The sequence below is a fragment of the Artibeus jamaicensis genome, unplaced genomic scaffold, assembly GCF_021234435.1.
Source record: "Artibeus jamaicensis isolate MK-2021 breed Jamaican fruit bat unplaced genomic scaffold, CSHL_Jam_final contig_1803, whole genome shotgun sequence".
Taxonomy (NCBI): Eukaryota; Metazoa; Chordata; class Mammalia; order Chiroptera; family Phyllostomidae; genus Artibeus; species Artibeus jamaicensis.
Genome location: NW_026521356.1, coordinates 2,906,395 through 2,919,477, shown reverse-complemented (window position 1 = coordinate 2,919,477; position 13,083 = coordinate 2,906,395). Strand labels below are relative to the sequence as shown.

At 37.7% G+C, this 13,083-nt stretch overlaps 1 protein-coding gene across 1 annotated transcript in view; it reads left to right on the top strand.

The window, feature by feature from the left end:
* Positions 1-13,083, top strand: part of DNAH8 (dynein axonemal heavy chain 8) — a 313,373-nt gene that overhangs the window by 33,958 nt on the left and 266,332 nt on the right. Inside the window, exons 10-15 of the mRNA XM_053671408.1 lie at positions 1,616-1,813; positions 3,898-3,974; positions 5,333-5,432; positions 6,011-6,130; positions 7,737-7,872; positions 10,810-10,997. Coding sequence (XP_053527383.1) covers positions 1,616-1,813; positions 3,898-3,974; positions 5,333-5,432; positions 6,011-6,130; positions 7,737-7,872; positions 10,810-10,997 — 819 coding nt within the window. The remainder of the gene's footprint in view (positions 1-1,615; positions 1,814-3,897; positions 3,975-5,332; positions 5,433-6,010; positions 6,131-7,736; positions 7,873-10,809; positions 10,998-13,083) is intronic.

Here is a 13,083-nt window from a genome sequence, read left to right as displayed (position 1 = left end):
GATAGTTTCAGGACTGGGCCTTAATAGTTAGCCCATTAGCAGTACAGACCTTTAGTGGCTGGTCTAATGCTGGGCATGATGGGTGTTCATTTGTAGCAGCCAACACATTCCTGATGTTAGAAAGAGTGGGCAGTAATGGCCAACTGCATTAGCTACTCCCCTTGCCCTGTCTCTGGAGAAGCCATGCCTTTAGTCTTAAAAACATCATGGCACAAGGGCTCAGCAACCAGAGCTAATGCAGCACCTCCCAGAGGCCTACTTAAATTGCATCGTGATTGTGTGTTACTGCCTCTCCTGTGGTAAGAATCCTTTTGCTGACTGGCTTCCCCCCAAGTATAATTGGTAGACATTGGTATCCACATTCTCAAAGAATGGGCGGTACAACTTACCTTGAAGTGTGGCCATGATTTTGTGTAGCAGTGGTCACTGAATTGGGTGAATGAGCTTTACGGCAGGGACTACCACCATAAAGGGATAAAGTAAGGGATAGAGGGCAGAGCCTTAGGGTAGAGTAACAGAGCAAGTGGGTAATTTAGTTCTTCAGTTTGCTTTTTGAAGTTTACTTTTGTTTTTTAAAGGTGAGTGGAGTGTATGTTTTAGTAGGAGGCCCAGTTGTTTCCCATATTTATATAAAGCATACACAGAATGCTATGAATTCCAGGAGGTCCATATTTCCTCAAGGTTTGGACTGGCTTCTAGGATGACAACAGTTTGGAAGAATACAGAAATAGTGACATAACAGTGACAGTTTTCAGAAAATGGTGATGTGGATTGACATGTGCAGAGACTTTGACTTCTGCTGGCTCTGTAGTGTTGTCTTCATGGTGTATAGTATTTGGAGGACTGCTGTGAAAACAGGTATGTTTTCTGTTTGGCCATTGGACAAATCTTCCCTTTGTTCAATGGCCAAACAGAAAACAAACCTGGAGAGATTTGGGCATTGTTCTCCAAAGCAGGAATCCAAATAGGGAATCACTGATGAAGGTTAGCCTGTGGATGTGAATTTGTGTGTGTGTGTGTATGACGTAGGTGGGTTTGGTACCTTGAGATGGAGGCAGCCATTTCCGCAATAAAATCCATTTTGAGGGTTTCCTGGGGCTCTTCACAAGTCAGAAGTGACTGGGGTCATTCTTCAGTCTTCTTGGGCCTTCCCTTTACCTGGATGCAAGGGAAAAGGAAAACAGGTGTGGGTTTATACTAGTGCTACCTATTGGAGCTACAGTGAGGGGAGGGCCACAAAGAATGGTAAAGCTTTTGAATCCAGTGACTCAGCAAAATGCTTTTCAGAAAGGTCTCAAGAATAAAAGGATGAAACTATTCAGACATTTGCAAAGATTTTTTTCAGATTTCGTTTTGAAAGACAAAATGGTCAAATTTTGAGAAGGGTTGTAAACTCTCTCCGGATGTGCTAGAACATCATCTATCTTAAATGGCTGGAGAGTAGCACTGATTAGTGACAGAGATTTGCCATCTGTTTTATCTCCCCTGGTTGGCTTTAGCTAAATGATTCCAGGGCCTGTTTCTTGATCTGTTTTTGAATTAATGATTCACTTAGAGCTTACTCTGGGGAAGGTGCTAATATTCCATTTTGAAAATAAAATATTCTCTTTTTAAGATTACAGAAATGATAACTGTTGTGCAAACATATTCAGCTTTGAGTAATTCTACCATAGAGGGAATAGATATAATGGCAATAAAATTTAAAAATATATATCACGGGGTTAAGAAAAAGCAATATGACATTCTGGATCCAAGAAGGACAGAGTTTGACACAGATTTCTTAGAGTTCATGTCAAAAATCAATGGATTAGAGGTAAGTAATTATACATACTTTTACTTTAGTAAAGCTGAAATGTAATCAATAATACTAGAATTCACATATTTCCTATTTATTGTAAGTTACTCTTGCAAGGGGATCAGAAATATTTGCTAGTATGAATAATTTTTTAACTAGTCCACAAAATATTTTCTGCCTTTAAAAACTGGAAAATGAGCATATTCAACCAAAGATGTCAGCGAGTAACCAGAAGCCCAAAGGACTATTGTAGTTAGGGTTAATTTCTTATTTCATTAAAGTTTGTGGTCAGGTTTTGTTGTGCCAAGGAGCCAATGTCATTTTTCCAGTCTAAGGAAAAATCTGTCATTTTTATTCTTTGTATTAAGCGTGAAAAGATTTGAGGACAGAATAGGAAGGCGGATCCCCGTCCCCTTGGCACTGCACTTTATGGCCATATTCTCTCTGCAGCTTAGAGGACAGCTCTGCACTGGCCCTTGTCCTGCTCGTTATTGCTTCAGGGGATGCTACCAAAGGGATGAAGGGTAGTAAAAAATATATCTGGTGAGATTGTGCCATATTTCTCTCTCACCTTTGGGTTTATATGACCTCAGTTACTCTCATACTGAAAACTACTGCAAACCCAGGTTTAAACCCCACAGAAAGGTCTCCTCTTTGATACACAATGTCCTGGAGACACAGGGAAGGACAAGAATATTCCCTGTTTACTTCCTGAGTCTGCAGTTCTTTAAAGAACAATATACATGTACTGTGGACAATATAAAAATGAAGAATCTGAAAATCTAACACCTTTTCTTTTTGGAAACTAAATGGATTTCCTTGTAGTTTCTGAAAGTGAGACTCTGGTGTGAAGATATATTTTAGTTATTACTTTCAGTGTTTGGCTAGTTGGGAAGGGTGGGGTTTGCTTCTAAAATGCTTGCAAGTTATATCTTTATGGTGCTGAGAATTTATGGATTTTTAAAAAACTTATCATTTAAATTATTTTTATTATTGTTTAATAAAGATTACATGTTTTGAAGGCTTTACTGTGGTCTGAGATGCAAATTGTAGCTTTTAGGATATTTAGAGGCTATATTAACTTTTTAATAGCATGGACATGGATACAAATACAGGCATTTATGAACAGGGGATTGACTGTGGGAGCAAGGCAGGGGAAAACAATGGGGGAAAATTGGGAAAAATGTAAGAAGAATAGCAATAGAAAAAAAAGAAAAAATATTTTAAGAGAGGTGTCAATGTTTTAACTTTCTTTCCCTTCCCAATGTTTGAGTAACATTGTGGTATAGATTAGTAGACCATAACAATATAATCTGTAAGTGAAAGGAATTTGCATAGAGTGCTTCAGTGCCATTGGTTGGGTAGTAGAAGTTTGGAATTCACTGCTTGGCATGGTGGGGAGGGGTCTCAGACAAATATTTTCTTCTGGTTTCTCCTTAGTATGGTAAAGAGGTTTCTGAGAGCAGTGATGTTGGTCAGAGACTCTGTTGGCTCTGGGTGTTTATAGTGTCATTACATTGCTCTACCAAAATGCTTAGAAATGCTTATTCTGGGGAAGGTGCTAATATTTCATTTTAAAAATAAAATAACTTCTCTCTTTAAGATTACAGAAATTCCAAATATCCCAAAGAAATATGCTTAGTAAGGGATACTCACTTCTTTCATAAATTCTGTGGGTCAGTAATTTCCAACAAATAATGAGGAACAAATTGCAAATTATATGCAATTATAATTTTTCTAATAGTCAAAAGAATAATAGTTAAAAGAAGCAGATGAAATTAATTTTAACAATATACTTTATTCAACCCATCATATTCAAAATATTACATTTTGGCATGTCATCAATATAAGAATCATGGAGATATTTTCCATTCTTTTTTATTCTAAGTGTTTGAAATCTGGTGTGTATTTTCTACTTATAGCACATGTCACTTCCAAGTGGTGATGCTTCAGGTGTTTAGTGGTCACCTGTGTGGTTTTACATCCTTAGATGGTGGGTGTGTTGAAGGCTCTTTTGATTCTGTAGGAAAATTGTGAGTTATTGTTGCATAAAACTAGTCTCTTAATGTCAAAAGTAATTAAGGATCGATATTTTATTTTAGATACAAATACAGGCATTTATGAACAGTACTTTTGGAAAAATCTTATCTTCCCAGCAGGCTCTTCAGCTGCTTCAAAGGTATTTAAAATTTATTAAGCAATATAATTTCTAGTTGGGATAACTTTATATCTGAAAATACAATTTCAAATAAGATGTTCTTGAAAATCTTTTCTAGGTAAACTTTTAAACTCATAAACATTACTCTTTAATTAACCATTAAATAGAATGGTAAACATTTGAAATATGATATTTTTCATTACATTTTTGTAACATAAAGCTTTCAATAAGAAAATGAAATATTTTATGTTTTCCCCAGCTAGATAATATATTTGAAGTTAATTTCATAGATGTTATTGGGAAGGGAACAAATAATGGTTAATTCTGCATACTGAAATAATTTCTAAAAGTGAAATTGAGAGTGGTAGTTCTCCAAACTTCCATTTTCCCTCTTGAGTGCCCCTGTAATTCCTTTCTCTCTATTCCTGACAACAGTGCCCCCTACCTGCAAAGGACAGGAAATCCTGGATTAGAGAGGGACAGAGGGACGAGCTGGACTAGGGGTCGTTTTCTTCCAACTCAGGGAGGATTCATGATGACCCATGTTGGTGACCCTTTGGCAACCCTGTCCTGACAGCCAGTGGATCTGGGCCAGGGCCCAGCTTTGCTATAGTTCCGTGTCTCTCTAGTGATGGATAATGGCAGTGAGACCTTGCCTTAGGAAGCTATTGTAAGAGTCAAAACAGATGAAGTGATTTTGACTAGTGACAGCACTGTACAGACAGATGGCTGGTACTGTTTTCTTGGTTATATCTCTCTCTTTCTGTTTTTACCTCTCTCTCTAACCTATAGTATGCTGGTGTTAATTGATTATCAGAACGTTCTGGTTCTAGTACTTTCTGTGCATTACTTAGTCTCTAAGTGAAAGTGATATTTGGCCACCAAAATCGTCATTATTACAGCTATTTGGAATCATGTGAGCATTAATATTGGCAGAGGGATAGTGTGCTCCTCTCCATCCTTGCTAAGCCAACTCCCCACTCATCTTTTTTATCTCAGTTTAATGTCTCAGGGAAGTCTTTCTTGACTCACCAGGCTTGGCTGGGTTCCCCACTAATAATGTATTTCTGGCACCTATGTAATTTATTAACACCACACTCTAACCAACTGAGCTAACCAGCCACCCACTTAGTGCTCTTGTAATTTAAACAATTATTTATGTAACTCTTGGCTGATTAGCTCCCTTTTCCCTAAGATGACATAGGCTCCGAGAGAGCTGGAACCACATCTGCCTTGTTCCTCACTGTGTCCCTAGGAAATGTCTGAGGCCTGGTATGAATATTTGTCAACTGAATAAATGAGTGGATTTTTAGGACTGCAGCAATTCTTAAGTATGTTTCTCACTTACTTTTTAATTATTCACCTTTAATTACTTTTAGATTCCAGAAGCTGAACATTCCCTGTCTTCAGTTAGAAATAAATCACACAATTGAGCGTATTCTTCAGTGTTACGTGGCTGAACTTGAAGCTATTAAGAAGGCTAGTATCATCTTTATAAGTAGAATGGTACTTTTGTACAAACACAGAAGTATTCCAAAAGTACTTGCCATCGTTATTTTGTGCTAAGCTTTCCAGGAGCCATCCTTTCACTGCTCTGTTCCTCTGATGCTCCCCTGTCTGTGTGGGCAGATGCTGGCGGAGTCTGTCACCGGTCGGCCGGATGCACAGCCCCGTGCTCCTGAGGACTGTCTGCGTGACAGCGTTCAGGGTGCATAGGAAAGCCCGTTACAGCTAATATTCCCGTGTATAGAAGAAACACGGGCTCCGGAGACTGTTGTGACAGGTGTGATGCAGCAGTGTTTGAGATAAAAGGCAGAAAAAACTCTACATGTAATGGGAAATAAGGGTTAAGAGAGAATTAAGTGCCATATATTATAAATATCATAATTTCCAAACCTCAGGTTATTAATCTCTAAAGTGCACTTATATGTATTGGTTACTTCCTTGGTATAAAACATGAGAATAATGGTAAAACATCAGTACAAATATAGCTTTATGTTTTTTGCCTTTTTCATCATATTCAATTTGAAACATTAATACCAGATCTTTAATTACAGCTTTATCATTCTCAAAAAGATGACCCCCCTCTGGCCCGCAACATGCCCCCAATAGCAGGAAAAATACTTTGGGTGAGGCAGCTGTATCGCCGGATAAGTGAGCCCATCAACTATTTCTTTGTAAGCCAATGGTTCAATTTGTGATATGTGAGTTATAGTGATTTTAACAAAAGAAACATTTTATTCTATAATATTTGTGTCTAAGAAAGGACTTAGAGCTAATTATTTTACTGGGTGAAGAAATTTTAATTTATAAATATGCTTAGTTTATAAATATACTTGAGAGACACTAAGTCAATTCTTTCGTGTTTGGTAGATAAGCCCATTTAATTACAGTTAACTCTAAGGGGGTTGATCTTAAGCTTTATGGCTTTTAATACAGGACACTTTATAAAGCCTTTTAAAAATTGTTTTGAAGGCAGTGAAGTACAGGCCAAGTGCTGAGCTTACTTCTACGTGTGGACAGCTGGGTCACTGCCATATGTCAGTAAAAGTGAAGACATACTCAGTCTATTTCTATATGAAGACCTGAGACTTAGAGCAGGAAATAATAAAGCACATTCATTCTCTATGTCCTTAAGATTGGTGTTAGATTTCTGAAAAACATCAGGACACTCTCAGGCCCTGTTGGCATTTGAAATTGCCAGTTTTTCTGCTCTTTGTTTTAGGGTTTTTGTTTGTTTGCTTTGGTTTTTAAAGAGACAGGGTAACAGTATAGATGGTTGGCTTAGTTTTGTGCCTTATGCCTAAATTCAGAACAAAATAATACCAAATAATAGTCTCGCAAGTAACATTATTACTAAGAATTATTAAATATTAAGTTTTTGTTGTTTCTGTTTAGCTATTATTGTTTATTTTACTGTTCTCAAAATTGAAAATCATTAAAACGCTGGCCTCACAGAGGAGTGTGGGCTGGAGGCCGGATTGCTGATTGACTTGATAGCGGCAGAGCAGAGGTTGCCCTGTTTTTGACTCATGTAAATCAAAACATAAAACTTTCAGTCATTTACATTCAAAATTTGCTTTTTTTGATATAGGGTTACTGTTTTTGGTGCTGGAATTTAGGAATTTGCTCTGGTATCCGTAGTTCAGGGAAAATCAGTCCATTGTATCTTGTCCATAAAAGTGGGGAAGGAACAGAGAGTTGGAAGGAGAGGCCCTCAGTGCCCGGGCTGCCTGCAGGGCTAGAGACCTTTCTTTTTAAATCTTTTATTTCCTTTTCCAGTTTTTCCTTTCTACTGGTAATATTTCCCTATTTCCATCTCCAGCTTGTATAGTCTCCCTCATCTCTGTTCTACTTTGATGAAAATCTAAATGGGTAGCATACTTATTTGATGCCATTTTATACAAAGAGCTTTATGATTTGAATGAAAACAAGTACCATCTATTTTTACTGTTGTTCATGTAGAGTTGTTTCCATTTTCCCTCCACCACTTCCCCCTGCGCAACCCATCCCTGCCTCCCACCCTGGATCCTACCCACTTTGGCTTTGTCCCTGTGTCCTTTATATTTGTTCTTCCATGACCCTTTCCCTGTTTTCTCCCATTATCCCTCTCCTCCCTCCCCTCTGGTTACTGTCAGTTTGTTCTTTATTTCAGTGTCTCTGGATATATTTTCTTCCTTGTTTGTTTTGTTGATTAGTTTCCACTTATAGGTGAGATCATACAGTATTTGTCTTTTATCGCCTTATTTTAAAATAAATCTTTCTCTTTTCCTTAAAAAACAGAAAAACTCAGAAATTTTGTCCAGTGCAGAAGGTAAAGCTGTCATTCGTCAGTATAACAAAATTTCCTATGTGCTGGTGGAGTTTGAGGTGGTCTATCACACGGCCTGGGTCCGAGAGATCTCGCAGTTGCAGTATGGTGTGTATGCGGCTAAGCCGTGGTGCCACAGAGGGGGGTCGGGCGGTTCTAAATGTGTTCATGGTTCTGGGGAAGTTTGGCATCCCTTTTATATGACCTTATGATGATTAAATTTGGGCTTGGGGATGATACCATTATTTATTGCTTTATAGTAAATAATTTTCTGATTTTATGAGTAAAAATCGTCATGACCTTAAAGTTGATATACTTCGATTATGACTTCCCTGAAAAACAGTATTTAAAAGTAAATATCAAGATTCTTTATAGATATTTCTCCATAAATTTAGGGAAGGTTTTATATTTAGTTTTATCTTGTTATAGATTCAAATCTCAGTCTGAATCAGGGGAGAAAGAATTGCAGCTTGCTTGTCCCCGTCCTCCCCTCCTCCCTCCTTTTTTCCTTTTCACATTTCTCTTCCTCTCTCCTCTTTCTATGTCAATTTACCTTCAGTTTTGAGCTCCAGTAAATTAAGAATATCGGGGCTGCATCCAGGTACCTCTCAGGGTGCTACGTCATTGGGCAGAGTTAAATGTGAGGCAGAAGATAGGTGGTTCTGAACAGTCATCCATCTGTGCTGGCGTCACCTGGGGTGTTGTTATTGTGTGGGCTCAGTCATTGGCCGTGCCTTGTCTCACCCTAACCTTAAGCTCTTATCCATTCCTGGGTGGAACTCTGACAGTGTCTTCGTTTCCTCTCCCACCCTGGGATCTCGACTTGCAAGGAGCATCGACTGCAGGCATAGGAAGCCCAGGAGTGGCGGTGGGAGGGGCCCCTCCTACTTCTGCCTCTTGGTTCCAGACCCACATATTTTAGCTGTTGAGGACACAGCATATACACAGGTTGTTGAGTCCCTGCACACCCGCGTCCTGGAGGACAGGGTCCCAGCTCCCAGGGTGTCTTCCCCAACCGGCACCTCACTGAAATCTTTAACAGGCTGCTCTGTCAGGCCCGCTAGTTCTGGGAGATGTGAATGACAGGACCCTAGGGGTCCGAATGAAAGCCTGCCAGTGGAGTAGCTCTCTCAGAGGAGCTTGAAATTCTCATGAAGGAAGCTTAAAATTCACATTATGGAGAAAGGCGAAAAAGAATTTTGAACAATCGAAGCATGGAACATGTACCGTATAGCTTCTGCAACACCCTGCACTTTCCTACTTTCTTTCGTCCTGCTAGTTTTTCCTCTTATCTGTACATGTTCTAAAACAGGTTCACCAGTCACCTGTTCCATAAAGCCCTTTCTTATTCTTCCCAGCAGAAAAATAATATCCTTGCTCTCTAGAGTTCTCCACACACTATCTATAATTCTTTCCCAGGACTCTTACTGCTTTGTGGATCTGTTTTATCTTCTAACATATTCCAAGGATACTCTCTGTGTTGATTTCATCTCTGTAGCCTTTAAATAACAGTCATAGCTAACATTTATATACTGCTTACCATGTACCAGTCTTTGTCTAAGTACTTTACATATACAGCTGCCTTTAATCCTCATGGCAACCCTATGAGAAAACATTATTATCCTCATCTTACAGATGAGGAAACTGAGGCACACTGAGTAACCAGTTAAGTGACTTGCCCAAGATCACATAGTTGGGAAGTGGCAGGGTGAGGATTCAAATCTGCCTTCATGTGAACACAGGCTAATGGGCGTGCATTGCTGTGGAAGGCTTCTTGTTACAGTGATGTGATGATATTTAATTATAAAGGAGCTCAGAATAATAACTGGAGACCTAGTGTCAACCTTTTCAAGCTGGTTTCTCTGTAATGTTTCTCTGATAATGATTCACATGGGATGAATGTTCACTCCGTCCTAGAGAGGACTTCCTTGCTGTCATTCCTATTAATGGTCTCGCTGACCATTTTGTCCTTTCAAGAAAGCTTAGTACAGCCTTAAGGAAGACAGATTTTATTACGTGAATGTTCAAAGGTAAATTTGAATGTTACTTGGAAGGATAAATGATTTATAGCTCCATTTTTAAAAGATTTCAAATGAACTGGGTAAAATTTTTAGCTGATATTTTCATGAAACTAGCATCATTGAGAACCATATCAAGACTAAGTTTATGTGATAAGTAAAAGTCCACTAACTTGCAAGGGATATACAGACTATTTTGTTTAACTAGATATTTGATGCAGCCACATTCTGTGCAGCAGCGTGAGGCCTGGAGGATACATGGGACATTCTCAAGTTAGTAGTGTTTGTTCGTATGAGCTGTAATCTAAGCTAGATCATCCTTGTTGACAGGTGTGTTGTTATTATTTGTTATCATGCTACAGTAGCAGATAATCTAAGGCTTTTCTGCATGAACCACAGGGATTCATAATAAAAAGCACATCTTAAAATGCCTATTTATATTAATGATATTCATTTAGTAGTTCAGATGTAGTATAAATTTTTTTTATATTCTAGGAGTTCCCAATGTAATGATGTTTAATAATTATTTTTACTAATAATGAGCCTAGTTATAAAAAATTCAAGATGGATATTTCATTCAGATAAATGTCCTTTAAGAAGCCAGCTTGGGGTTAGACGTGGAAAAGGGTTTGAAATCTCTAAGGCATATCATGTTTTTGTAGTTGTGCACATCTTCCGGTTCTCTCCTAGGGGTTAAATCACCATCTGTGAAAATAAACTAACATTGTAGCACAGGTCACTTAGTCCCACTCAGGAAAGTATTGCAGCTCACAGCACAAGGGCTGTTCATTCTTGGCCCATTTTTATCTCTCTTGCTCTGATTTTATGGCCTATAGACACCGAATTTATTTATCTAAGTTGTGAGCACCAACTGTGTGTCAGGCGCTGTGCCTTGGAACCTGGGATATCCAAAACTATTGTTCTCTAAAAAAGTCAGTAGTCCAGTGGGGAAGAGAGGCATGTGAAACAGACCTGGAGATAGAAAAGAAATCCCAAATTACTAAAGTCAAGAATTGTTTATTTATAGCTTTACAAGCGACACTTTTTGTGCGACATCCAGAATCAGGGAAGTTGCTGGTTAATTTTGATCCTAAAATTCTGGAAGTTGTTCGGGAAACTAAGTGCATGATAAAAATGAAGCTGGATGTACCAGAACAGGCAAAGAGATTGCTAAAATTGGAAAGCAAATTGAAAGCAGACAAATTGCATTTGCAGGTAAGATAATTTATGTTTTCTGTTAATGTTTGAAGTAGTTCTTTCTCTTTTTGGAAATAATATATCATTGTAGTTGTGCTGACATGCTTTGAGGGAAAGTTTGTTTCTATGTCGATTCTTTATATTTTTTTCAGCTTTATTGAAGTATAATTTCCAAGTAAAATTGTAAGATATTTAAAGTGTACATTGTGATGGTTTGATATACATATACATTGTGAAAAGTATACATTCCTTCCATTTAGTTAATTAACACATTCATCTCATATGCAACACACACACAGTGTTTTTTTGGGGGGTGGGGTGGGGAGAACATTTAAGTTCTCTCTAAGCAAATTTCAATGATATGATACAGTGTTATCAACTACAGTCACCATATTATACAGTAAATCTTCAGACCTTATTTGTCTTGTAGCTGAAAGCTTGTATCCTTTCACCAACCTCTCTCCAGACCCTGGCAACGACTTATCTGCTTTCTGTTTTTACAAGTTTGGCTTGTTTATATTCCACATGTAAGTGATGTCATACAACATTTGTATTTCTGTGTCTGACTTCATTTAGCATGAGGCCTCAAGATCCATCCATCTTGTGCCAAATGGCAGGATGTCCTTTTTCTCATGGTTGAATAATATCCATTATATGCATATACCTTACATCTTCTTTGTTTTTTCATCCTTTGGCAGACATTTGGGTGTTTCTCTATCTTGGCTGTTGTGAACAATGCTGCAGTGAATGTGGGAGGACAGATATGTCTTTGAGATCTTGGTTTTATTCCCAGTGGATGTAGGTACAGAAGCGGGATTTGCTGGATCTTAGGGCAGTTCTATTTTTAGTTTTTCAGGAACCTCCATATGGTTCTCCATAGTGACTGCACTAATTTACATTCCCAGGGTTCCCTCTTCTCTACATCTTTCCCAACACTTATTATTTTTTATCTTTTAAAAAAATTATAGTTTGCATTTAATATTATTCTGTATTAGTTTCAGATGTACAGCAAAACGCTTAGAAAATAATGGACTTTACAGAGTGGTTGGTTCACCACCCCTCATTCCCTCTTCAGGTCCCCACCTGGCCCCATGCGTATTTAGCTCAGTATTACTGACTGTATTCCCTATGCTGTGATCTGTATTTCACTGTGATTTTGATTTGCCTTTCCCTGATGATTTGTGATGTGAGCACCTTTTCATGTACCTTTTGGCTTTTTGTATGTCATCTTTGGAAAAACGTTCCTCTGCTCGTGTTTTAAATGATTTTTTATTTTTATTTTTTGCTTTTGAATTGTGTGAGTTCTTTATATATTTTGGATATTAACCCCTTATCATATATATGATTTGCAAATATATTTTCCCATTTTATAGGTTGCCTTTTCATTTCATTGATGATTTCTTTTGCTGTAGAAGCTTTTTAGTTTGATGTAGTTTCCACTTATTTTTGCTTTTGTTGCTTATGCTTTTGGTATTAAATTAAAAAAAAATTATTCCTAAGACTTATGTCAAGGAAGTTAGTTCCTATGTTTTATTCTAGGAGTTTTATAGTTTCAGGCCTTGAATGTAACTCTTTAATGTGTTTTGAGTTGATTTTTATGTATGGTATAAGATAGGTGTCCAGTTTCATCCTTTTGCATCTGACCGTCCTGTTTTTCCAACACAATTTATTGAAGAGACCCTCCTTCCCTATTGTATGTTTTTGGCTCCTTTGTATTTTCTTGTTCCTTTGTAAATTAATTGACTATATATGTGTGGGTTTATTTCTGGGCCCTCTATTTTGTTCCACTGTTGATTCTTGATAGAATTAAAATACTGACAATGCAAACAAAAGGAAGGATTGGAGTTGGAAAGCAGATGAAGAGATTATTGCAAATCAGATTTAGACTTCTGAGTAATGACAATGATCCATAACAACTTTTAACACATATTCTTGATATTATAATTTTATAGGTTAAGGGCATTTTATTTTATAATATGTTTAGTCCTAAGGATACTAATAAGATACACCTTCCCCTGGCAACCACTAAGTCTACATTTTATCCCTACAGATTTGCCTAGTTTGGACATTTGAGACTGGCTTCTTTAATCTAGCATGATGTTTT